Source organism: Gadus macrocephalus, chromosome 23 (assembly GCF_031168955.1).
Source record: "Gadus macrocephalus chromosome 23, ASM3116895v1".
Classification (NCBI taxonomy): Eukaryota; Metazoa; Chordata; class Actinopteri; order Gadiformes; family Gadidae; genus Gadus; species Gadus macrocephalus.
The window spans coordinates 13,927,618-13,953,398 of NC_082404.1; the positions used below are offsets into that span (position 1 = coordinate 13,927,618).

A 25,781-nucleotide genomic window follows, 5' to 3' on the forward strand; every position below is an offset into this window, starting at 1 on the left:
TAAATATTTTTACTTTTATTTATGTTTTACCCAAAAAATGTATTTGGGGCTAATTAAACACAGGGTCTGTGTTTAGGATGTCTGGGTTTAGGTTCTGTGTTCAGGGCTGGACCAGGTTAACACGCGTCCTGCCGTCCTCCGAGCTGTAGGAAACGCACCAAGTTCCCCAGGTGGTTAACATTTAGCTCAGACCTCGTTCACTCAATACCTTCATGATCCAAAATCTGACAGCAGCTGACCTCAGATCCGGTGAAGTAGGCTTTTATTTCTTTCACTTCATGTTTCGACCAATCCTGTTGCTGGAGGCAGAGTTATTTGCAGACAAACTAGACCAGCACATTCACATTTTAAAATGTAAATACACACACATTCCTGTATATTTAATTAAGGTGTATGACAGCTCCCTCTGCTGGACAGTCTCACACCAAACTACATTTTCCGTTTGAACCAACGTAGCTATAGTACATTGATTTGAGACGGGTTGGTGGATTGAACGTGTTGTAGTAGCAGAGAATGGCCTGCGGGGCAGTATGTACATTGTTAAATACATGACTAGGCTTGAATTTAGTAGTAATATGGAGGTTTCGTATTTTTACAAAATGGATTATGTGAACATTGCTGAATAACATTCATCATGTATATTAAATGTATTGCAAGAGTTTAGCTTGACATTAACCAAGTTAAAGGACAATTAAATGAACAGCACCAAATATGCAGAAGTCAATGTGGGATTTTAATATATAAACAAAAACACTTGACAGAAGTTTACATATTTTTGTAAAGGAAAGCAGAGTAAAACATTTTCCCAGATGATTCTTTTCAAAATGTCCCCATTTAGAAAGCAAGTGAAGAGGTTTGTGCAAAACCAGTCCTCCCTATCCAGCTCTGTCCCTGACTCTAAACCCTGACTCTCAACCCTAACGCTGAACCCTCTGAGGGCAGGAAGACGCTCCTTCAGTGTAAACGTTCAAGAAGGCCCTCCTTCAGAGTAAAGGTTCGAACCACGGAGAAGGAAGAAGAAGGGGAAGGAGTAGAGAGTAGTGAAGTAGTGAGGTTAGTGACAGAAGTGAGGGAAAGGCGTGTGGAAGCACACGGCTACATGTGGGGTCAAGAAGATCACTCCCACTGGAGGTCATTGATACATCAGCCTCAGACCGCTGAGCTCAGCAGGTCTTCTGGAGGAAGAGGCTCAGATGAACTGAGGAAACGGGACCAGCAGGATGTCAGGATCAGGGTGGGTTCAGCTCAGGTGAGTCTGCCCCCGACCAAACAGGATCAGGCGAGGTTCAGCTCAGGTGAGTCTGCCCCCGACCAATCAGGTTCGGTTCAGCTCAGGTGCGTCTTCCCCCGACCAAACAGGATCAGGTGAGGTTCAGCTCAGGTGTGTCTGCCCGGACCAGACAAGGACATGAATTAGGTTCGATATTCAAAAGATGCAACATTATCTAAACCAAAGAGACGCCATTAAGGAGCAGGCAGGCTTTAGGGCGCCTTGCTCAAGGACGCATCACTGTATTCTGAGGACTTGAACCCGGCAACATTGGTCTGAGAGTTGAACCCCCAACCCCCTACCTAGTCCACTATGTCCAGATAATGCAAACTTACGAGGAATCCTTGATGGTAGAGTCCTGGTTGTCCTCATGATTTGCCTTCCGGATGTACGGCTTCTCCGTCAGTCCTCCAGATTCCTGGTCTGGTTACAAATGTAATTTGTCTCTATTGTAAGGTCACAAACAGAGTAGTAGTTTGTCTCTAATGTAAGGTCACAAACACAGGAGTAGTTGGGCTCTAATGGCGCGTAACAAAGTAGCAGCTGTAGTTTTTCTGGTAACCAACCACAGTAGTATGCCTTAACTTCTACTGGACAAACTAATCCTGCATTACAACAAGTCCAGTCTGTTTACTTTATGCAAACTTACGAGGATCTTTGTTGGTAGAGTGATGTCGTCCTGCAGAGTCTTGGCTCCTCCATCAGCGCTCCACAGCCAGAGTCCTGGTCTGGAACAAACAGCGCAAGTCTGGCCCCAACGTCTGGTAACAAACATGTAGTTTTTCTTAATTTTAAGCCCTTTATTTCCACTTTGTTAGGTTAATACAAACTTACAATCCTTGTTGGTAGAGAGATGGTCATCCTCCAGATGAATGGCTCCCCTACCAGCTCGCCTCCGCTCCAGAAACACGTCCTAGTTAGAAAACACAGCGGTAGTTTGTTAACGCATGTCAAAGTAACAGCTGTATTTTGCCCTTTAAGTCAACCATGTAAGTAAATACAAACTTACGAGGAATCCTTGTTGGTCGATTCCTAGTCGTCCTCCAGCGTCTCAGCTCCTCCATCAGCTCTCCTCAGACAGAGTCCTGGTCTGGAACAAACAGCAGAAGTCTTGCTTCAATATGTGGTAAAACAGACGTAGTCGGTATATATGGTACAAACGCCGGTGGTTTGTGGTAGCAGTATTCTACGAGAAGTGGCAGTGAGTGTTATGGTCACTTCAGAGTCAGGCTCCATCTACCTCACGACAGACATCCTCCACCAGGCAGGGCCACCAGCACGGCTCCTCCACCAGGCAGGGCCTCCAGCACGGCTCCTCCTCCAGGCAGGGCCTCCAGCACGGCTCCTCCTCCAGGCAGGGCCTCCAGCACGGCTCCACCATCAGCTCCTTCAGCCATGGATTCCGGGTCTGGTTACAAACACAGAAGTTTAATAAAAAAATTTGTGAAGGAAAGCAGAGGAAAACATTTTCCCAAATGAATCTTTTCAAAATGTCACCACCATTCAGAAAGCAAGTGAAGAGGTTTGTGTAAAACCAGCCCTTCCTGACCAGCTCTGTCCCTGACTCTAAACCCTGACTCTCAACCCTAACGCTGAACCCTCTGAGGGCAGGAAGACGCTCCTTCAGTGTAAAGGTTCAAGGAGACACTCCTTCAGAGTAAAGGTTCGAACCACGGAGAAGGAAGAAGAAGGGGAAGGAGTAGAGAGTAGTGAAGTAGTGAGGTTAGTGACAGACGTCAGGGAAAGGCGTGTGGAAGCACACGGGTACATGTGGGGTCAAGAAGATCACTCCCACTGGAGGTCATTGATCCCTCAGCCTCAGACCGCTGAGCTCAGCAGGTCTTCTGGAGGACGAGGCTCAGATGAACTGAGGAAACGGGACCAGTAGGATGTCCGGATCAGGAGGGGTTCAGCTCAGGTGTGTCTGCCCCCGACCAAACAGGATCAGGTGAGGTTCAGCTCAGGTGTGTCTGCCCGGACCAAACGAGGACATGGATTAGGTTCAATATTCAACAGATGCAACATTATCTGAACCAAAGAGACGTCATTAAGGAGCAGGCAGGCTTTAGGTCGCCTTGCTCAAGGACGTATCACTGTATTCTGAAGACTTGAACCCGGCACCATTGGTTTGAGAGTTGAACCCCCAACCTAGTCCACTAGGTCCAGATAATGCAAACTTACAAGGAATCCTTTATGGTAGAGTCCTGGTCGTCCTCAGGATTTGCCTTCCAGATGTACGGCTTCTCCGTCAGCCCTCCAGACACTAGTAGTTTGTCTCTAATGTAAGGTCACAAACACAGGAGTAGTTGGGATCTAATGGCGCGTAACAAAGTAGCAGCTGTAGTTTGTCTGGTAACCAACCACAGTAGTACACCTTAACTTCTACTGGACAAACTAATCCTGCATTACAACAAGTCCACTCTGCTTACTTTATGCAAACTTACGAGGATCCTTGTTGATGGAGTGATGTCGTCCTCCAGAGTCTTGGCTCCTCCATCAGCTCTCCTCAGCCAGAGTCCTGGTCTGGAACAAACAGCGCAAGTCTGGTCCCAACGTCTGGTAACAAACATGTAGTTTGACTTATTTTTAAGCCCTTTATTTCCACTTTGAGGTTAATACAAACTTACAATCCTTGTTGGTAGAGAGATGGTCATCCTCCAGATTCACGGCTCCCCTACCAGCTTGCTTCCACTCCAGAAAGGGTTCTAGTAAGAAAACACAGCAGTAGTTTGTTAACGCATGTCAAAGTAACGGCTGTATTTTGCCCTTTAAGTCAACCATGTAAGTAAATACAAACTTACGAGGAATTCTTGTTGGTTGATTCCTAGTCGTCCTCCAGCGTCTCAGCTCCTCCATCAGCTCTCCATCAGCTCTCCTCAGACAGAGTCCTGGTCTGGAACAAACAGCAGAAGTATAATGTGTGGTAAAACAGATGTAGTTGTCTGGTATATATGGTACAAACGCCGGTGGTTTATGGTAGCAGTATTCTACGAGAAGTGGCAGTGAGTGTGATGATCACTTCAGAGTCAGGCTCCATCTACCCCACGACAGACATCCTCCACCAGGCAGGGCCTCCGTCAGCTCCTCCACCAGGCAGGGCCTTCAGCACGGCTCCTCCATCAGCTCCTACAGCCATGGATTCCTGGTCTGGTTACAAACACAGTTGGTCTCAGAAGTAAATCACCTGGGGACGCAACACACCCCACCTCCTGCATCTGAGGTTCACTTGTAAAATGGAAGACGAATTTAAAACATATTTAAACACTTAAATTAGACAACGTCTGCAGATTGTCGCGTTCAGCAATTCATCCACTACGGTCATAGCAGCACTAGTAACAATGATGGCTCATATGACTCCTACATAAATCTAGTATGAATCACAGCTTGGCACAGATGTAAAGTCATAAGATGATCAAAACCAGACCTAAACTACTGAGGATTTTAGTGTTTCAGATGAGGTTGGTGATGGTTACCCTCTGGTCCGGTGCTGCAGGCCCCTGGTCTCCAGCCTCAGTCTCCGGTCCATCCTGGCACCACAAGCCTCCGCTCCCCAGCCTCTCGGCCTCACCTTTCAGCTACCGCAGCTGGTAACTTCTGTGGCAATTAATGACAGCAGATATTTAGAATGTACAAAAGCTGAAGTAACAAAGAACACTAAGCATTATTGATATTCAATCAAATTTACTCACCATATTCAGTTGATGGGTTCCGTTGAAGAAATGTCAAATTGTCTTCCACCTTGAAATGATTTTCAGCCTTCACCGATGGTCAGAAATGGGCCCGCAAGTAGAACGCTGTTCGGTACGCAGCGAGAGTCCCGTCAACGTGATTAAAAGTACGGCGCAACCATCGGAAATTAACAACATATTGTACGATGTACGTGTCAGTATGTATTTAATATCAAACTTAAGTTGTTTAAAATAAGGGGCCACAATTCCCAATGGAAACTGAAAAATAGTTTCCGTTGGCAACGGCTCGAGGTTACGCAAATACAATCCAGAACGTTCAGCCAGATTCCCGTCCAACTAACTGCCAGCCAGGTGGCTTCTAATGGTCGTCAAGACTACAACGTTTTATGCTAATCATTGGGACTAAATCAAGTGACCGCACTCAAAACCTTCCACGGCGGGAAGCACAAACCGTCCGACTGGAATCCGAACATTCCGGCCGGAACCAACCAAAGAAAAAAACAGAACCAGCGCCTCACCTTGAGCTGAACGGAGGAAGATCCTGAAGTCCAGCGATGGTCTTCATTAAAACACAGCCAACAGACTTACCTTGAGGAGATCCGTTTGTTGCTGTTGGTCATAACTACTATTCAGTGTACCTTTACATCATTATGCACCTAGTGTGTACACGTTACATCAATCAAAACCGTACGAAGAACCAAACTACCAGGTACATCCCACAACAACAATTCATTGCCTAAAAACAATGGAAACATTCAATACAAAACCGTGTCTACATTTTACAATCATCTAGATTATTCAGGGTACAAACCATACAGAGCAAATCTAAACGTTGAGCTCCCAGAGAGCCAACCATAGCCCTGCAACGTCACCCTGACCGACTCATCACCAACAGCAAATCATGCAAGCTAGCCAACACATGTACAGGTCCAGCGAGAAGTGGGCATTTGAGCGAAAGGACTGCCCATAATAAAATAAAGCCCAATTCCTGAACTATCCAACCAGCTTCATGGTTGAAAGATTTACAGACTTGACATGCCATTGTGTTCTAATCACCTTTGTCTGCTCCCTCGTTACTTATAAAACTCTACATCTCCATCACTAGAGTGTTGCATCATACTCATGAGGGTGTGGTCTGAGTGAGCAGAGATGCATGCTGGGATACAGTGCTGTCTGAAGTCTTTAGTTCTATATACAAGCCCCTCAGGAGAAACCAAGTGTTTGAGAATCTGTCACGACATAAATTACATGCCCTGGAATATCCTTCAAGATGGCGCCAGGATTATCAGAGGAGAAAGGCCAAGAGGAAGATGCGAGGGTTCTTCCTCCCAGCCAGAACACAACAACGGCCTTCAGTACCATGGAACACTTTGAAACAGTCTCCTCTTTACACCTTGAAGCCCCAGTGAAGGTTTCCTTAACTCCACAGCTGAAGAGCACAACTTCAGCTCGAAGAGCGCACTAGTTGGAGTGCCCAGATTGGTTCTGATTTAAGGGAACCAATCGTTCAGCTCGTCCAGTCCGAAACAAATACAGTTCAGCCTGAGAAGACGTGCAACTGAGAGCAAGACAAGATCCAGAGGGCTCTCCATCAATCCAGCCAGGTAGGAAGAGCCGTCTCATTACAGGTCCGAAGGTCATCTTGAATATCCATTGAGGTCCCTTTCCAACATCAGACTCCTTGTGGAATGCCTTTAGGTGTCCTTCCTCCATTGATCCTGATTGGTGTAGTCCTATTTTGAAGTCACTGATCTGAACACGCCGCTTGCACCCTTTTACATTCGATTTGGATACTCTCCTTCCTGCACAGTGTGTTGGATATTGTTGTTCCGGGCTCTTCACATCTACTGGAGGCCTCAAGTAAACGTGTGGCCGTCCATCAGGTATGATTTATTTGACTATTCCAATATCCCAAGCCAATCACACAGACCCCCGTATGAACATTATCACTGTCAAAGCAAGCCGGACACACACTCATTAGAACCCAGGACACACACGTAGAACCCCATGCCAGGTGTGAGTGGGAGACACACACACACAAACACAGCACCTAGCAGTGCTCAAAAATCAACCATTTCAGGTCAAACCAACACACACCACTGAGCCATGAAAGTCAAAACAATCATGCAGGGTAACCAGGGTAACCACACAGCACCTAGCATTGCTCAAAAATCATCCATCTCATGTCAAACCAACACACACCACTGAGCCATGAAAGTCAAAACAATCATGCAGGGTAACCAGGGTAACCTCATGCCAAATAACATTCCATCATCCAACCCTAGCTCTCCTGCCAGGGCACCCAGAAAAGAACAACCAATGTCTCCAGAGACGTAAATTATTCTTCAGTGGCGTCCCACATTGATGATGGATTATGTTTGCCGTCTCCAAAATGTGTCCCAGGTTGATTTAACGTCTCTGAAGTCATGCGTTTGTAGTCCAGTAGTTTCCTGAATGAGGGGCCTTCACAGATGCAAACGGTGCAGCTTTAGTCAGCCTGAGGACAGGAAGGAGGTCATCTGTTCAGAAGACCACCCAGTGGAGGGGGTTGGCTCTTGAGGAGCAGGATCCATCTGGGGATGGCCCCAAATAAGACCTTCGTGGAAATGAAAATGTTCCTGAGGAGCCACGATGCCTGGAGGGGACTGTTGAATGTGTTCCATGGTTCTGTGTCAGACTGAAGTTGTGTTTTAGTCGTTGAGATGAGGAGCCCCTCTTCTCCCCCTGGCGTTTCTCCTACTGAATCCCTGTCTCCGTCTCAAAGAACATTCTAGTTCATGTAACTGACGTCACAACGGTTTCTCAAACACTCGGTTTCCCCTGAGGGGGCGTGTCTACAGACCTGTAGACTTGAGACAGCTCTGTATCCCAGTATGCACCTCCACTCAGACCACACCCTCATCAGTAAAGCAACACTCATGTGATGAAGATGCAGAGCTCAGGAGAGTAGCTGGAAAGAAGACATCAGAACACAACCCATTACTCCAGCTTACAACAATAACTTAGAACCTGAAACCATTTTAACCAACCATTCAAACCAACATAAACCAAACGCCTAAGTAACACATGAACCAATAAAACATCCTACAATAGTGGTTCTCAACCTTTTTGAGCAAACGCCCCCTGACCCTCGTGTTATATTGCTTAAAGTTGTCAATGCATCAAATATTAGGAGAGAGAGCGAGAGCGAGAGAGCACATTGCACTCCACAATAGGAACACATAAAATAGTAAACTGTTTAGAATATAATTATTTAGGCCTGAAAATAAGTCCCACTGGAAGTTTCAATCCAGCAGTCAATGAACTGAGAGAGAAGGCACGCAGGGCTTTTTATGCAATCAAAAGACAAATTTACGTTCAGATTCCAATTCGGCTCAAACTACTTCAAGCAATTATTGAACCCATCCTGCTCTATGGTAGCGAAGTGTGGGGCCCACAAACAAACCAACTTTTTGACCAATGGGAAAAGCATTCAATTGAAATTGCAAACACTGAATTTTGTAAAAGCATTCTGCAGGTACACAGGACAACCACTAACAACGCCTGCAGAGCTGAATTAGGCCAGTATCCACTTCTATTAAAAATCCAAAAAACTATCAATTAAATATTGGCTACATCTAAAACAAAGTGACCCCCACTCCTTCCAGCACAAAGCCCTGCAAAGCCAAGAGATGAACAGGAGTCCCCTCACTCAGCTGGTCCTGAGGCTCTGTCCACATACAGGTTCCCCCTCTGCTCAGACACAGGACCAGTCGGAGCACATACCAATTAGACTCAACCAAATTATAAAACATCAGAAACAAACCACACACACACACACACACACACACACACACACACACACACACACACACACACACACACACACACACACACACACACACACACACACACACACACACACACACACACACACACACAGGCCTAATAAGGCCTACATATTTTGTATTTGAAATGCAACGGCCTTTTCGTGGAGACTACGCTCAGAGCAGCTGGAACTGAACAAGAGGAAGGAGGAAAACGGACTTTGAAACAAAATTTGATTTTTTTTTATCGCCCATGTTTGATTGAGTTGGTTATTGAACTGTTAACGCGCAAACTTGGTTTATGTTTATCAGCGTTACTAGATCATGACGATAGCTGATGTAACGGGAGTCCGGGCGTGTGCAGGACCGAACCGCGCTGTATTATCACTGTTCCACGGCGCATAGACAGCAAAAAGTAGCCGAGACGGTAGAGGGGTTAGAAACCAATAAATGAAAATAGACTATTTATTTCAGGTAGCATCTTTTTTCACCCAGAAAAAAATAATGGAATCACGTTCCCAGCGCCCCCCTAGGTTGTGCTAACGCCCCCGTTGAGAAACCATGTCCTACACAGATCAACCTTGAGGTAATGGGTTAACTCACCAGGAAGCAAAACACATCAATGAGCCCAAGAGTAATGAGAAACTAATGACTTACAGTTTGCAGTTCATCTTCATGGTCAAGTTGGGATACTCACAGAACTGCAGTGAAATATCCATGATAGACCTTTGAAGGAAGGAACAGTTTACTCACGGTCCCCAGACTTGGGCACTGTCCCACAGTTCAACATCTACCATCTACATTAAATCAGATAAATGAATGACGATATAAATTCAGGGCTTTTGGGATCATCCAGATTTCAAATAATGATTAAGATAATTAACTAATCCTGCTTTTTAATACAAGTTATACTAATTATTTGACTGTCATAAGTCAAGAGTTTACGTCATAAGTCAATGATTTACCTCTAACTTTAACAAGTTTGAATGTATAGTCTCTAAAATGGTACTTTCAGGTAGAATCATTATTTAAATTTCAAATGAGATTTCCTTCACACATTATCAGTGATTTATATTCAACATACAAGTCAACACAGTTGTGCTTTACCAACCAATTCTACTCACATCAGGTTCAGATGAGATGCTCCTCTTTACTTCGAAAAGTCTTTAACCAACACACCTCAACAAAACAGTACACACGGTTGGTTTCTGGGAACGCACATGGTTAAGAAAAACACTTGGCAGGCGAGCTGCGGCAGGTGAGCTAATTAGTAAAATTGAACGCAGGTTCGTCCCTGTGTGTATAGTGAGCGGATGTGGACAGCAGAGGGCGATGTTACCACACGAGAACATCTGCTCCCTGAGCGCTCTGCGAGACACCGTCTCCATTGCAACCGTAACTCGGCAGCATCCTGAACGGCCCTTTGAGGAGTGAGAAGGAAGCTTTCATCAAAGAGACCGGAGAGACTCGTTTACTGGTTAAACTGGAGTCATCACCTACCACCACACACGTTAACACACACACACACACACACACACACACACACACACACACACACACACACACACACACACACACACACACACACACACACACACACACACACACACACACACATACAACATATAGATACAAACCATATGCACACACACCATAGATATACACCATATAGATACACACACACACACACACACCATATATCCACACCATATCGATACACATCATAAAGATAAACACACTAAATAGACACACACCAAAGATTAACTTAATTTAGATACAAACTATATAGATACCCCCCCCCCCCCACACACACACACACACACACACACACGCACGCACGCACGCACGCACGCACGCACGCACACACACACACACACACACACACACACACACACACACACACACACACACACACACACACACACACACACACACACACACACACACACTTAAGGAACAACCAGGGCTCCCTTAAGGTCGTATTGCCTACGGGTAGGGGATAGGCATTACCTACGGGTAGGGGACAGGTATTATCTACGGGTAGGGGACAGGTATTATCTACGGGTAGGGGACAGGTATTACCTATGAGTAGTGTGGATAGGTATTGTGGATGTATAGGTATGGTGGGTCTATATGTGGACTTTGGTGATTGATGACCACAGAGTGACCCGCTGCCTCTGAGTGGATCATCCAACCCTGCTCTGTTCAGACCCTCCCCATTCAGAGCGGGTCACATGGTGATGGAGAGTCTCTGGATGTATTGAGTCCCAGTAACTCTCCCTACATAAGACTTTACTTTTGCTCTGGCCACCATTAGTAGTTGATGGTTGCCAGGTTGGATGGATGTTTGCGGAAAGCAGCGACGTAAATCACTGACTGTGAGTCCGGTTCCTCTTCCACTGCTCTGTTGACACCACTAACTCCGACCTCATGGTGGCTTCAGCGAGGCAGACTGGTAGATAACTCTCTGAGACGTGACCTTTCTCTGGGGACGGGGCAGAGACCAGGATGTGAATGATGGCCCTTCCTCTGTAGTTTCCCAATTACGGCGGCTCCCCGCGTCTCTGGGGCTTCGCTAGCGCTGAGACAGGCCAGCAGTATCGGTCAGGGTGTCGGCTCACTGAACGGTGAGGTCAGTGCACAGAGCCCAGGCTACACCACTGCTGTCACTGCAGTCGTCACTGTAATGCAGATAAATGGATTGGATTTATATTGGATTGGATTATATAACATCTGCCGGATGTTTAGATTGATTTAGTTACAAATGATGGTGGATACTAAAGAACTAAATCATTTTAAATATCCATAACCCTGATGATGAGCTGTGTTGACGGTGGGCTTGGTTCCTGGAGATCTCTTTTTTGTGTTTCAGTGCGTCATCGCTGTGTTCCTCTCCATGGGAGCAACGAGCTTAAGACACACTATATACATAATATATAATATAAACGAGTTTATATAATATAAATATGTTATATATCTCAACACGTTTCCAGTGCAGCCTCATTAGTACAAGTGTATTCGGTTTGCTGGTGAATTTGCATGGAGAAGACGTTAGGATGAAGGATGGACCATTAATAATGGGAGTGATGGGAGCGATGGGAATCTGCCGGCCGTCGCTGCATCAGCATGTCTGACCCACGGCCGGACTGACGGACGCTCAGCGCCCGGCTGCTTCTGCCTTCAGAGTCCCTTTGAAGACTCTCCAGCAGATAAAGCGCTCTGAAACGCTGCTAAATTAGGTCACTTCACTGACCTACTTTGTAGCAATTACACAAGCAATGCAAAGCCGTCATAGGTCGCATTCAGTAGCTGATCACAGCAGAATGCATCTGAAAGGGATGCAGACTGGAGGATAATAAGAGATGAATTCATGAATGGAGGATTAAGATGATGGAGGGGGGGGTGGGGGTAATTTGGTGGGTTTTCTGAAAAGATAAACAGAAGTGTGAAATGAATATTGCATCATACTTTCATCTCTAAATAACACATCACACACGCACGCACGCACGCGCACACGCACACGCACACACACGCACACGCACACACATGGGTCCAGTTCCCTCGTTGGTATGTCTGTGAGCAGCAGAACCATTTCATTGGCTTTGGTAAACTCTTCCAATCCTTCCGATTCTGGTCAGTTGAGGAAGATGAGAAGGTCTCGACCGGATGTGATGGCCTACTCAGAACCTAAGGTTCCTGGGACCAGTCCACCGCTCTGCAGCTCAGTGGCACTGATGGCCCTCATTTACACAATCTGCCAAGCTACCGATTCAGGGAACTTATCTTTTTTCGATTCTTACTTCAACTACACCAGTTTCCATACACACCTTAAAGATATGACAAGATGAAAGACGACGGTTGCATTAAATGGCAAACATTTATTCCAATCATTGAGACAACGTGGTCATCGACCCTGATAACAAGTGGTGGTGTTGACCTGTGGTGCCATCAGTACTTTATCGTAAACGTAGTCACGAGAATAAGCAAGGGTTCCCCGTTTAAAACCAAAACGAGAGACTTGACAGTAAATGAGTTGAAATACAGTGTTTTTTTAATCTGCTGCATAGAATTTTCCACAGCTCATCACAGTAAGATAAATCATTGTATTCACCAGGAACAACACAAGAGGCTACACATGCAGAGAGGACCCACTCACAGTGCTAACCAGTAAGACTAGATTCTACTCCTGTCACATCATACACTTTTGGATTTCACAGGCTTTTCGGGACAGTTTGAGATGGAACACACATAATTAAAAACAGCGTCTTCTACATATTCATCATATTATATTTTGTTAGCCTCAAAACTGATGTGCTTGTCAGCTGGATTTGATCCTTATGTCATCAGAAGGGCTTTAAGGACGGTTAAGGCTGGGAATCAACAGGTCTGGATTCTGGCGTTAAGATTGTAACGGGCATGACCAAGAATAGTCCTGGGAATGTCATAACGAAACATGGAATTACTAACGACTGTTGTTATATCTGTGGATAGAAAACGGAACAAATCCACAAATCTTGGATTTGGACTATCTCTGCAATCCATGGTGTCTTTGAATTTGGCCGTAAGCCTATGTTAGGACAGGCCTATGTTAGGAGAGATGTTGTACTTCAGTGATGCATGTCTAATGACCGATTTACTACCAGTGCTTTTAGGCCACTGGTTTAGTTAACTAGTTGAAGAAGCAACAGTTGTAAGTCTTACAGTAAAGGCTTTGGCCTTAAGGTACCATGTATTTACCTTCTTCCTAACAACATGCGATTTGCTCGAAAGGTTAAGTATTAAAACAATCTATGACTGCATACCTTTCTTTTAATCTAAAACATAAATCCTTTGTGACTGTGTGATTCATGCAGCCTTTTCCTGGTCACAGCGTGTAAACCGTGGATATTGTCCATTTAAACCGAGAGCACCTCTATCACGTCATTCGACCAACAAAATGAACTAGGAGTAACCGCCGCCGGGTAACAAAAAGAAGAAAAAATATTGTCTATTTTTTAACTATAAAGTGAAAAGAAACTTCACTTCATGTTTACAATATTCCAGTGATACACAATATATAAATGTGGCCATGCAAAGTCACAAAGTGTGTGGGGGCGACTCAGTAGATGACAATGTAATGCAGGTTTGCTATATCAAATACAGAAAAATACACATCTGCAGGTTCAGCTGCTGTATTCTGTGAGGATCGCTTGCTTTGGCAATAGACTCGAGTATTCAAAGGTTGGCACAGTGAGAATCAATGGAAGTCGTTTTCTAAGCTTATTTTAAGCTTTTATTTTATGTTCTAGAATAGAACAACTAATCAACTAAGGCTGCGTTCCCGTGAGCACTTCTGATATGGAGCTATGTCTGGTCATGTTGGAATGGGTTTCATGAAGGTCAGATAAACCTGCACTATGTCCACCCAGTCTCTGGTGGGTTGAGCCGTAGCTACGGGCGGAAAACAGGCCCCTGGTTCTAGAGAATCCAATGCCCCCAGGGGTTTGCATTAGTTTCATGACCGAACCTCAAACTTTAACAGCTCAGATCAATGCCCCTTTAACATCACTCAGTACAACTATTCACCCCCAAAACAAAACGCTCAAAGCACCGAACAAGAATATTTAAATTGTAGCTGATTATGTCCTAAAAAACAATAACATTATAGACAAAAGTAACATATCTAATACTTTTTGGTAAATGAGGTATAAGCAGAATAACCCTGTCCGGGGTCTCATAGTGTACAACAGGGTTTTATAACATTTAGGTCTGTACATCATGTAGAATCCCAAATAAAGTAAGTAAATAAAAGTAAATACCAGTCGACCAGGGGAGTACTGGACTAAGAGACCGGAGGACTAGTGGACCTAGGGGGAGCGGGACTAACCGTTTGAGAAGAATTCCCTGGATGGATTCCCTGGTTGATCTCTGGTTCTATTGTTGAGGAACTTTCTAGGTCCGGTTTTTTTAATGGAGTAAATGGTTGCGGTAGAAAAGTGAGATAGTGCAGGTTTAAAATCCCTAAAGGTCACAGAGCGTCACCCACATGTGAGTCAGAGCAAAGAGTTCCCCTTCTGTCTCCAGCGTGGTAATTCACCAGCGGTCTCAAGGGAACTGGGGGTCCGGGAGGTTGGGGGGGACTCCGTCAACGAGGAGAGCTCTTTGAAGATCAGTGAGCTTTCAGCAACATGCGATAATGGAACTAATGCTTCCACTCTAGGTTCAATTCAAATGAGTCACATTGCCTGCTGATGTTAATGCCGTTTTGTGACATTTTCTGAACTTGGTGCTTTTTGGAAAAGGTTCTATAGAACGTCTGGAGACTAATGACAGATGCTCAATGTCGTGTCAGGACTCACGGAGAACTAGTGTCGAACCAAGCGAATGAAGAACGTACTTAGAGTCCTTTACGCAGTAGAAGAGCTCCAGCCCGCTACATTGGCCTCTCCGTGTGCATCGCTCCACTTTGACTATATGCTGATCCTGTTTTGGGCCGGGCGCCAAATAGAGGCTGAATAATGCATCCGTTTAAAATAGCAGTAAAGAAAATGATAATTACAAGATAGAATACTAGTTGGTGTTTGGCACCAGTCTATTTCAGATTGCATTCATTTACTTCCAAGTGTTCCTGTGTCTCATGGCTGTGTAGCATATAACTTTACACATATGCATATAAGTATATACATATATGTATATATGTGTAATGGTTTTGTGTGCTTTGTGCTGCTAAGACGGGGAACAATGTGCACCACTAGTGTGGGGGTCGGGACACGCTGAGGTCAAAGGATGCAGGTAAAGGTGTTTTTTAGTGCAGGTCACATGACCTTAGTGCTACAGGGAACGCTAAGCACACTTATGGTTTGAACAGGGCTTTGCTCTGGAATAGGTGGCATCTTTAAATACGAGAAAGTACAAAACATTTCACTATATATTCATTCTGTACTCTTTGTAAAATATTTTATGTATTCAAATTGTACAATATATTATATATGATCAGTTTTAATTGTTTAAAATGTACAGTATTTGCCGGGTAAAAAAGCTCTGTTTTGACAGCTACAGTGTGATCTATTTGCAATAGTTTGCTACCGTTTAACTTTTAAGTGCTTATCAGATCATGACCATTTTTGCGATAAAATATGTACAAAAAAGTATTCTACAAATGTTTCCCTGTCCTCCCTACCATTGCTAAACCTTCTGCACGAGGTACCCACAACAGAAAGGTACACAGTGATTATTTTCCCAACGCGCCAAAGGATTTTTGCGTTGGTTTCAACTACGTCCAGATTCTCATGCTGAAGTAAGAGATTTTCTTTTGGCACTAAAGTAATCTAGGTAGCACTGTGTTGGCTCAGACACCCGCTAGAAGCTACTATCTCCGCCCTCAGCTGATCGCGTTTCCTCCCCCCACAGTGTTTCCATCTCCTTAGAGGAAGGGAGCTCCTCCTCTTCACTCCTTGAAGGTGGGGGTCATCGACGTTCCTTTGTAGAAGACGTTCCGGGCGTTATCCGGGCTGTTCGCCCTCTCCGGGATCAGGATGATGTTGTTCGCTTTCCTGCGCAGGGTGGAGTCCCGGCTGGAGCAGACCGAGGGGATGTCGGAGGTCGACTCCCCACCGCCTCCTCCACCTCCACCTCCGTCGCCGGGCGTGACCCGGATGGTGGAGAGGCAGTGTGGGTTGGGCCGCTGCTCCACCTGGCTGCCGGCGCTCTGGGTGTGCACCGTCACCAGGGGAGGGGGCGGGCTCATGGCGACGCCGTGGTCGGCCCGCCTCCTGTCCATGGAGCCGTCCCGGGGCGGCTCGGAGCCCTCCGAGTCTCTGTTGAGGTCGTTGAGCTCAAAGGACTGCCTCAGGCTCTCTACACCCCCGGGACCCCCCGGACCCCCGAGACCGGGACCCCCAGGACCGGGCCCTCCGGGGGGGCAGGGACCCCCAGTGCCGTGGTCCAGGGACCGCCACTTCCAGGAGCCGTCGGTGGAGGGGGGCTGGATCACCGGCCGGCCGCTCTCCGGGTGGGCCTCCACCCTGACGATGGCGCCCGTGCTCCCGGAGACGCTCCCCGGGGTGCTGCCCAGCGAGCCGTGCCCGCTCATGCTAACCCCGCTCATGCTAACCCCGCTCATGCTAACCCCGCTCATGCTAACCCCGGTCATGCTGACGGCGTCCTGATCCAGCAGGGCCCTGTAGCGGGCGGCCGCCTGGCAGCCGCCCCCCGTGACGCTGCCCTCGTCCAGGCTCTTGGAGTGGGTCTGCAGCAGGCCCTGCTGCTTGGACATGGCGATGACCTGCATGATCCGCGGGGGCGGGCCCCCGGGCCCGTTGGCGCTCGTCCGGCAGGCCTCGGCCGCCATCTGCCAGTTGGCGTGCGCCGCGCTGTGCGCCGCCGCCGGGTCCTCGCCGCTCCGCGGGGACGAGTGGTGGTAGTTCTCCAGGGCCTCCTCGGGGATGTGCACCAGCTGCGAGGAGCCGGGCCGGGCCTGCATGGCCACGCGGGCCCCCCCGGTGATGCCGCTGCAGTTGCCGGGCAGCGTGGTGCTGGTGCCGGGGGCCAGCTTGGCCATGTACTGGTGCAGGGAGCTGCCGCCGTCGAAGCCCCCGTTCGGCCCCCCCAGCGCGGCCCCCGAGGGCAGCTCCATGCTGCCGTGGTGGTGGGGCGGCGGGGCGCCCCCGCCCCCCGGGGAGCAGGGGTCCCCGGGGACCTGCAGGGTGACCTTGCGGCTCTTCCACTGGGACAGCAGCTGCTTGGAGCGGCTGGAGTCCAGGGAGGCGTGGTGCAGCGTGGCGGCGTGGCGCCGGGCCGCCTCCTCGTAGGCGGCGATGGCCTGGGGCGTGTGGACGCGCGGCAGCGTCTGGCTGAAGGTCATGTAGGCGCCGCGGTCCAGGGGCCCGCAGGAGGACATGAGGTCGCCCTCGGCCCCCCGCCCGGCCTCGGCCAGCCTCTGCTGCTGCTGGAGGCTGCGGTGGAGCAGGCCCTCCGAGTGGGACGTGGTGAGGCCCGCCTCCGCCGCCAGGCTGGCCTTCATCTGGAGGTGGTGCAGCACCGCCTCCTGGCTGATGTGGGGCAGGGAGCAGGGCGGCCGCGGGGCCAGCTGCACGGGGGGGCCCGGACGGGGGCCGCCCGCCTCCTCGCTCGGCTGGAAGTTCCCCACCGCAAACAGGCCCTGGAGACGAGAGGAGCATCCGACATACGTTTGATTATCATACATTACTAAACCTTGTGTTTCCATAATGAGTGGGTATAGAGTAGGACGTGAGTAAAGAAAGGGACGTGAGTATAGAGTACGACGTGAGTAAGGAGTATAGAGTAGGACGTGAGTAAAGGGTATAGAGTAGGACGTGAGTATAGAGTAGGACATGAGTAAAGAGTATAGAGTAGGATGTGAGTAAAGAGTAGGACGGGAGTAAAGAGTATAGAGTAGGACATGAGTAAAGAGTAGGACGTGAGTAAAGAGTAGGAATTGAGTAAAGAGTATAGAGTAGGACGTGACAATAGAGTATAGAGTAGGACGTGAGTGTTGAGTAGGACATGAGCAAATGGTATAGAGTAGGACTTGAGTATAGAGTATAAAGTAGGACGTGAGTATAGAGTAGGACGTGAGTAAATGGTTAAGAGTAGGACATGAGTATAGAGTAGGACATGAGTAAAGGGTATAGAGTTGGGCGTGAGTAAAGGGTATAGAGTTGGACGTGAGTAAAGAGTAAAGAGTAGGACGTGAGTAAAGAGTAGGACATGAGTAAAGAGTAGGACGTGAGTAAAAGGAATAGAGTAGGACGTGAGTAAAAGGAATAGAGTAGGACGTGAGTAAAGGGTATAGAGTAGGACGCGAGTAAAGGGTAGAGTAGGACGTTAGTAAAAGGAATAGAGTAGGACGTGAGTAAAGAGTATAGAATAGGACGTGAGTAAAGAGTATAGAGTAGGACGTGAGTAAAGAGTATAGAGTAGGACGTGAGTAAAGAGTATAGAGTAGGACGTGAGTAAAGGGTATAGAGTAGGACGAGAGTAAAGGGTATAGAGTAGGACGTGAGTAAAAGGAATAGAGTAGGACGTGAGTAAAGGGTAAAGAGTAGGACGTGAGTAAAGGGTATATAGTAGGACGCGAGTAAAGAGTAAAGAGTAGGACGTGAGTAAAGGGTATATAGTAGGACGCGAGTAAAGAGTAGGACGTGAGTAAAGGGTATAGAGTAGGACGTGAGTATAGAGTAGGACGTGAGTAAAGGGTATAGAGTAGGACGTGAGTAAAGGGTATAGAGTAGGACGTGAGTAAAGAGTATTGAGTAGGACGTGAGTAAAGGGTATAGAGTAGGACGTGAGTAAAGGGTAGAGTAGGACGTGAGTATAGAGTAGGACATGAGTAAAGAGTATAGAGTAGGACGTGAGTTAGTGATGCGCGGGTTACCCAATTACCCGCGGGCACCCGCGGGCACCCGCGGGCCGGGTGGGTTGGGTAGCAGTTTTCTCTAAGTATCGCGGGTTCGGGTGGGGCGGGTCAAAAAAGCCAAAACCCGCAACCCGGAACTTTTGGAATACATAGGTGAAATCGCAATTTTGCGTTAGCCTACAGAACTTATCATTTGCATACATCCCACTGTCACAAAGTTATTGCACTCAAAGCTCCCACTCCTGCTAGTCGTCTGAGTTAGGCTACATAACCTGGGTGTCCACCTCACATTTTATTCTATACTTTATATTTTGTAAAATTATGTTACCTTTTAGAATGGTATAGTTTAAGATACAGCTCCGGTTAGTTTATCCCAACATGCCATCCGTAGCTTTTGTTTGCACCGCCAAAACTTCTAGGAGGACTCCAATAATGGCTGACTTAATAAGAGAGAAGATTAAAAAAGGCGATGCAAAGGTTGTACGGAAAGCCGACCAAAAGAGCAAGGTGTGGGAAACATTTGGACAAGTCGTGCTGTCCGATGACACCATTGCAGAATACGTCATGTGTCTTCAATGTGAGGCGCTGTACAAATATGATGGCCATGAAACAGGTACATCGAATCTGTTACGACATTCATGCCCATTGCCGTGGGTCTGCTGCGCAGGCAAACAAGTCTCCCACACCCGCCCCTGCGGCTGCGGGGCAGCCCTTAATGTCATCTTTCCTAAAAGGCACAGTACCACTCCATGCGAAGTCTAAATTAGTGGAGGACTTCGTACAATTCTGCTGCGCCGATTTACGCCCATTTGATATTGTGTCTGGTAGTGATGCGCGGGTTACCCAATTACCCGCGGGCCGGGTGGGTTGGGTAGCAGTTTTCTCTAAGTATCGCGGGTTCGGGTGGGGCGGTTTGGAAAATGTCTTGGGTCGGGTTGGGGCGGGTGTTAAAAAAACGCCCTCTCGCGCATCACTAACGTGAGTAAAGAGTAGGACGTGAATAAAGGGTACAGTAGAGGGTTGAAGGTGTAGCGGCTCTAGGAGGTGTAGTGAGATGTAGTAGAAGGTAGGAGGTGTAGCAGCTCCAGGCCCCACCAGGTACACGGCGATGGCTCCGCCCAGCAGGAAGCCCAGGTAGACGTCGATGGCGTGGTTCTTGTACTGGATGATCCGGGTCAGGCCGCAGATGATGCCACACATGATGAAGGAGAAGACCAGCAGAGGCTTGAGCAGCTTGGACGAGTCGGTCAGCGTGCTGTTGAAGTACATCTGAGGGCAGAGAGCATAGTGCTGTTAACGATATGAGGACAGATAGCATAGAGCTGCTAGCATGTAAGGGAATGACAGCATTGAGCACTTAAAGACATGAGGACAGACAGGATTTGTGTTCAAATTAGGGCTGTCAAAATGAGAGCTGTAATAACACGTTAACGCAATCTTATTTTAACACGAAAAATTTACACTTTTTATTATTACTGTGATATTGAAAGGTTTTGCCAACAGAATGTCAACATTCATATCAGAAATATTTTTTGTTTTTGTGTTTACAATTCCCAAATCTGTAGGGCTACTAGTTTGAATGTAACTACACTTGTAGTAACTGTTGGTTTACAATTGTACTAATTAATTATTAAAATTGGTCCAGATGCAAAACTAGATGGGAAATCTGGTTGGATATTTGATTAGATCTTCGTTCATATCATATAAAAACTGGTACACTTATGAAATTAGAAGAGTGTGGAAAGGTCTCTCTGATCGGAACAGATCCAACAAGCGGCATTGAAAGCACAAGTGTGACTGAACAGTATCACGGTCGCAAATCGTGTTCAAATCAAGATGCTCATATGTGGCTTAGGGTAAGCCTCGCCAAAGCGGTCCTCAGAGATCCATGTTAATGAAAAGGTCCAAATTGTCTGTGAAGTTCAAAAGCATTCGAAATGACCTAATCATCAAACAGAAGCAATAGCTTATTCCCTACACCCCCCATCATTGCCGTGTCAATTGCTAGTCTACTGGGAGCACTGGGGGGTTCCGGGGGGAGCAGGGGGTCAGAACCAGTACTCACCGAGACGTAGACCGCGGCGAAGGAGGCCAGAGTGGCGTGCTGGGACGGGAAGGACTTTCTGGAGGACGAGAGGGAACCAGAACAGAATGAGTCTGCGTTCAGCGTGTTGCATCATTGATGGCCGGGTGTTCTGTGTTCTACTACTGTCACTTGAAACCAGATGATCGGGCGGACAGAGGGTGTCCTAACGGAGGCCCCATCCTCATCACTTCAAAGATGGATTACTTAACGTGAGGCACAGTGGAAGTGAGCCTTGAATCCAGTTTTTATAGAGCTCTCTCCAAATGACCTACTTAAGACGCATGCTACCTCCATTCACGGGGGCGCACTGCGCATGTGAGCATGGTTATATATGCATGAGTGTGTGGGCGTATTTTTGTGCATTTGATAGATATGTGTGTGTGTGTGTGTGTGTGTGTGTGTGTGTGTGTGTGTGTGTGTGTGTGTGTGTGTGTGTGTGTGTGTGTTTGTCTACATGACAACATGGGCTTAGCCTGGTGTGTGACAGCTACACTCTCAATGTTTTGGGAAAGCTCTTAGGATTGTACATCTGGAGTCATGCAACTTTGATAACAGATGAGGACCTCACTGCAGCGCTGCTGTGGTGAGGTGGCTGCTGCAGCTAGGGGGTTTACAGCGCCCCCTAGGGGACTGGATCCACGGACAACCACCGCCTCCCTGGGCTCATGGCTTCAATATACTTATATACAGTATATTATAATGTTGACCTTTATGCACGTACTTTTCATTAATTTCACTCACTTGTTAAATCACACACACTCACTCACTCACTCACTCACTCACTCACTCACTCACTCACTCACTCACTCACTCACTCACTCACTCACTCACTCACTCACTCACTCACTCACTCACTCACTCACTCACTCACTCACTCTCACACACACACACACACACACACACACACACACACACACACACACACACACACACACACACACACACACACACACACACACACACACACACACACGCTGAAATGCATAGGTTGGCATTTAAAGACCATGTGTACTCTACATTACTGTCCAGACCCATCGGAAATCATAAAATAAGTCCATAATATTTATTATTACATTATTACTTTTATATCATTATATGCACTCATATTGTACTGCCGATTAGCATGAGATTATTCACAGCGTTCACTGATTCAGGCCTCGTTAATGAATGCATGACTTTACCCTCCACCCTGTCTCACCTGCCCTGCAGGATGGCGGCCATGTTGGTGCCGGAGCAGATGTCGGCCATGACGAAGGGGTTCTGCTCGCAGGACACGCTGAGCGCCGTGTAGTTGGGCTTACACACCGTCAGGAAGTAGGGCGCCGGGTAGCCCGTCATCAGCTGCAGCACGTCGGTGATCAGCGCCGTGGCGCACAGGCCGAACGCCAAGACCCCTGGGGAGAGGAGCGGGGGGGGTCAGGAGGTCATGACCCCTGGGGAGAGGAGCGGGGGGGGGGTCAGGAGGTCATGACCCCTGGGGAGAGGAGCTGGAGGTCATAATCCCTGGGGAGAGGAGCAGGAGGTCATGACCCCCCGGGAGAGGAGCAGGGGGGTCAGGAGGTCATGACCCCTGGGGAGAGGAACAGGGGGGTCGGGGGGTCATGACCCCTGGGGAGAGGAGCAGGAGGTCATGACCCCATGACCCCTGAGGAGAGGATATGAGCCCTATATAGCGCACTACTTTGGGTGTCACCATTTTGTAGTGTTTCCTAAAACACAACCCCCCCCTCACAAAAAGAAGCAGACAACCCTTGCGTCCTGACCTACCCACGAAGCGGACCACCCTTGTGTCCCGACCTACCCACGAAGCGTACCACCCGGCGGATGAAGGAGTTGAAGTTGCATCCGGCGGCGTTGATGTTGGCCTCGCCCCCGACGCCGCTCTTCTTCCGAGAGAAGCAGCAGAAGAGGAAGCCCTCTCCTAGCATGATCTGTCACAGGACACACACTCAGACAGCAGGACAAGAAGCCCTCTCCTAGCATGATCTGTCACGGGACACACACTCAGACAGAAGGACAGGAAGCTGTCACAGGACACACACTCAGACAGCCGGACAGGAAGTCCTCTCCTAGCATGATCTGTCACGGGACACACACTCAGACAGAAGGACAGGAAGCCCTCTCCTAGCATGATCTATCACAGGACACACACTCAGACAGCAGGACACGAAGCCCTCTCCTAGCATGATCTGTCACAGGACACACACTCAGAGAGCCGGACAGGAAGCCCTCTCCTAGCATGATCTGTCACAGGACACACACTCAGACAGCCGGACAGGAAGCCCTCTCCCAGCATGACCTATCAGCAGGAAACACCCAAACCTGTTAAAAACCAGACCCCTAAACTCAGACCCGTTACTACGTGCTCCAAGGTCTGGAGTAGAGGGGGGAGGCTGTGTATCGGCTTGCGACAGGATGGCTCGGAAAATGTACGTTTAATCAGGAAGTGCAGGCCATTTGTCACTGGCAACAGACGCCTCTTTCTTCCTTGAGGAAGACAGTCTATATTAAGGGTTAAGGTCCCTCAAAGCTGCAGTACGTGGTTAGTGGTTACTGGTTACTGAGTGAAGCTGAAGCTGAGGTCAGATGTAGGAGAGGCTGTTCCTTTGTGTCTCAGTCTGTCCCTCTGCCCTTCCAGCCTCTCTCCTCTCACTACTCAGAGAAATATGCAACTCTGATGCGTGGATGCATCAGAGTTGCCTCCATACATCCCGACAGGTCAGCTCACAAATTAACTGAGGTGGATGGAGAGGGAGGGGAGAGTGAGGAGAGCTAGCCGGCTCCTTTGGAGATGTTTGGCCAGCGTGAAACCTCCTTGCGAAGAAGCCTCACATGATTAACACTAATTGGTTTACTCAGTACACCAATTTACTTGACGAAGGAACAGCGCTCAGATGTCGCCCAAGTGCATTCATTTAGTTGTACTAATAGTTGACGCAAACATCGTTGGGGGGTTGGGGGGTTGGGGGGGGGGTGGACGCTGATCTCTGGGAGGACAGGAGAGGCGTGTCTCAAGAGGTTTGGAGGCACAGTGCAGCCGTGCAGCAACCTGACCTTGGTGTGATGAGGAAGAAGACGGGCTATTTGTGGGTGAAACTGTCGACTGATTCTATACGATTAGCAGGCGGGGGCAGACCGCGAGTCGACCCCGGGGTACAGGTTCCATGCTATGCGCGATGCGGGAGCACACGGCAATGTGATAGCCGTTTCTAGTAAATGTAATGCTGCGCCTTTAAGACAAACTCGAGTGGAGTTTGAGCTGAATTAAAACACCTCCATTACCATAATCAGTAATATGATGATGCCCTTCTCCTTACACCTCCTCCTTGCTCTTCATCACCGTCGCAGGATTAATTTCATCCTCACACATGTGTGTCTGTGCGTTCGTGCGGGCCTGCTTGTTTGTGCTCTACTCGTAGCCTGTTCTCGCTCTCATATCGTCAGTTAACTTCACCTACAAAGATGAAGTGTCTTATCTGCAATCCAGCAGGGAATCTGATGAAGACAATAACAACACAGATTCACCGCTTGTGATAGCAGCCAGTGAACGAACTGTTTGCCAAATACTTTTCTTATTGACCTACATTTTGATACAGTTGAAAATATTCATCAGAACCAAATATACATGGAGGCAATTACCATTTTATAGATCATTGCTACCCTGCCCCGCATTAATTTACCATACCAGTAACTAACTACCGACTGGTAATATACCAGTAACTACAGACCTGTGTTATACCAGTAACTACAGACCTGTGTTATACCAGTAACTACAGACCTGTGATATACCAGTAACTATAGACTTGTAATATACCAGTGACTATAGACCTGTAATATACCAGTAACTACAGACCTGTGTTATACCAGTAAGTAACTACAGACCTGTACTCAAGTAAGTGGGCTCTATGATTACCAGCTTCTCTCTCCTGGGACCAGGTTCTAACAACTGGGACCGGATTCTATCTCCTTGGACCGGATTCTATCTCCTTGGACCGGATTCTATCTCCTTGGACCGGATTCTATCTCCTTGGACCGGATTCTATCTCCTTGGACCAGGTTCTATCCATGGACCAGGTTCTATCCATGGACCAAGTTCTATTCTGGGACCAGGTTCCCTCTCCTGGGTCCCCTCGCTAAGGGGGGGGCCTCTGAAGACCTACCGTGATGGCGGGGCCGGCGAAGGCCAGGCTGAGCAGCATCAGCAGGGGGACCACCTCGTGGGTGGGCTCCACGAACGGGAGACTCAGGCTGCGGTCGTGGCAGGTGAAGCCGGACTTGACCGGTTTGAACACGTCCGTCCACTCCAGGAAGTAGAGGCTGACCACCGAGGACACCAGGATGGGCAGCTGAGGGGGAGGGGGCGGGGGAGAGAGGGAGAAAGGGGGAGAGAGAGAGAGAGAGAGGGGGGGGGGGGGGGGGAGAGATTATTTCAAGGCAAAGTGCTACCAATCTTGGAGCGGTCCGGGGAGGTGACAGATTGCAAACAACTGAATTAATAGAAGCGACAGTGTCCCCTATAACGGTATGGTTCAGTGGAGACGCTAATTTGATTTTGTGACAAAAAATGAAGGTT

General features: G+C 47.9%; 1 protein-coding gene and 1 long non-coding RNA gene across 27 annotated transcripts in view; both read right to left on the reverse strand.

Annotated features, from left to right (window-relative positions):
• Positions 1-177: 177 nt before the first annotated feature.
• LOC132452468 (uncharacterized) overlaps positions 178-25,781 on the reverse strand; it is a 205,931-nt gene continuing 180,327 nt past the window's right edge. For 3 of the 26 annotated variants that reach the window (XR_009524339.1, XR_009524340.1, XR_009524334.1), the window contains exons 10-21: positions 4,312-4,417; positions 4,072-4,163; positions 3,898-3,975; positions 3,700-3,826; positions 3,452-3,547; positions 3,039-3,240; positions 2,511-2,678; positions 2,280-2,360; positions 2,105-2,183; positions 1,920-2,031; positions 1,606-1,693; positions 198-1,387 (exon numbers count right to left, since the gene is read on the reverse strand). This is a non-coding gene — a long non-coding RNA (uncharacterized LOC132452468). Of the gene's footprint in view, positions 1,388-1,605; positions 1,717-1,904; positions 2,032-2,104; positions 2,184-2,279; positions 2,361-2,510; positions 2,679-3,038; positions 3,241-3,451; positions 3,548-3,699; positions 3,827-3,897; positions 3,976-4,071; positions 4,164-4,289; positions 4,418-25,781 lie in introns of all 26 variants that reach the window. The other 23 variants (XR_009524348.1, XR_009524350.1, XR_009524356.1 and 20 more) reach the window with 22 other exon arrangements.
• Positions 12,802-25,781, reverse strand: part of LOC132452436 (phospholipid phosphatase-related protein type 4) — a 21,106-nt gene continuing 8,126 nt past the window's right edge. Inside the window, exons 2-7 of the mRNA XM_060045068.1 lie at positions 25,369-25,554; positions 23,010-23,139; positions 22,407-22,602; positions 21,188-21,245; positions 20,218-20,391; positions 12,802-17,904 (exon numbers count right to left, since the gene is read on the reverse strand). Coding sequence (XP_059901051.1) covers positions 16,192-17,904; positions 20,218-20,391; positions 21,188-21,245; positions 22,407-22,602; positions 23,010-23,139; positions 25,369-25,554 — 2,457 coding nt within the window. The 3' untranslated portion in view covers positions 12,802-16,191. The remainder of the gene's footprint in view (positions 17,905-20,217; positions 20,392-21,187; positions 21,246-22,406; positions 22,603-23,009; positions 23,140-25,368; positions 25,555-25,781) is intronic.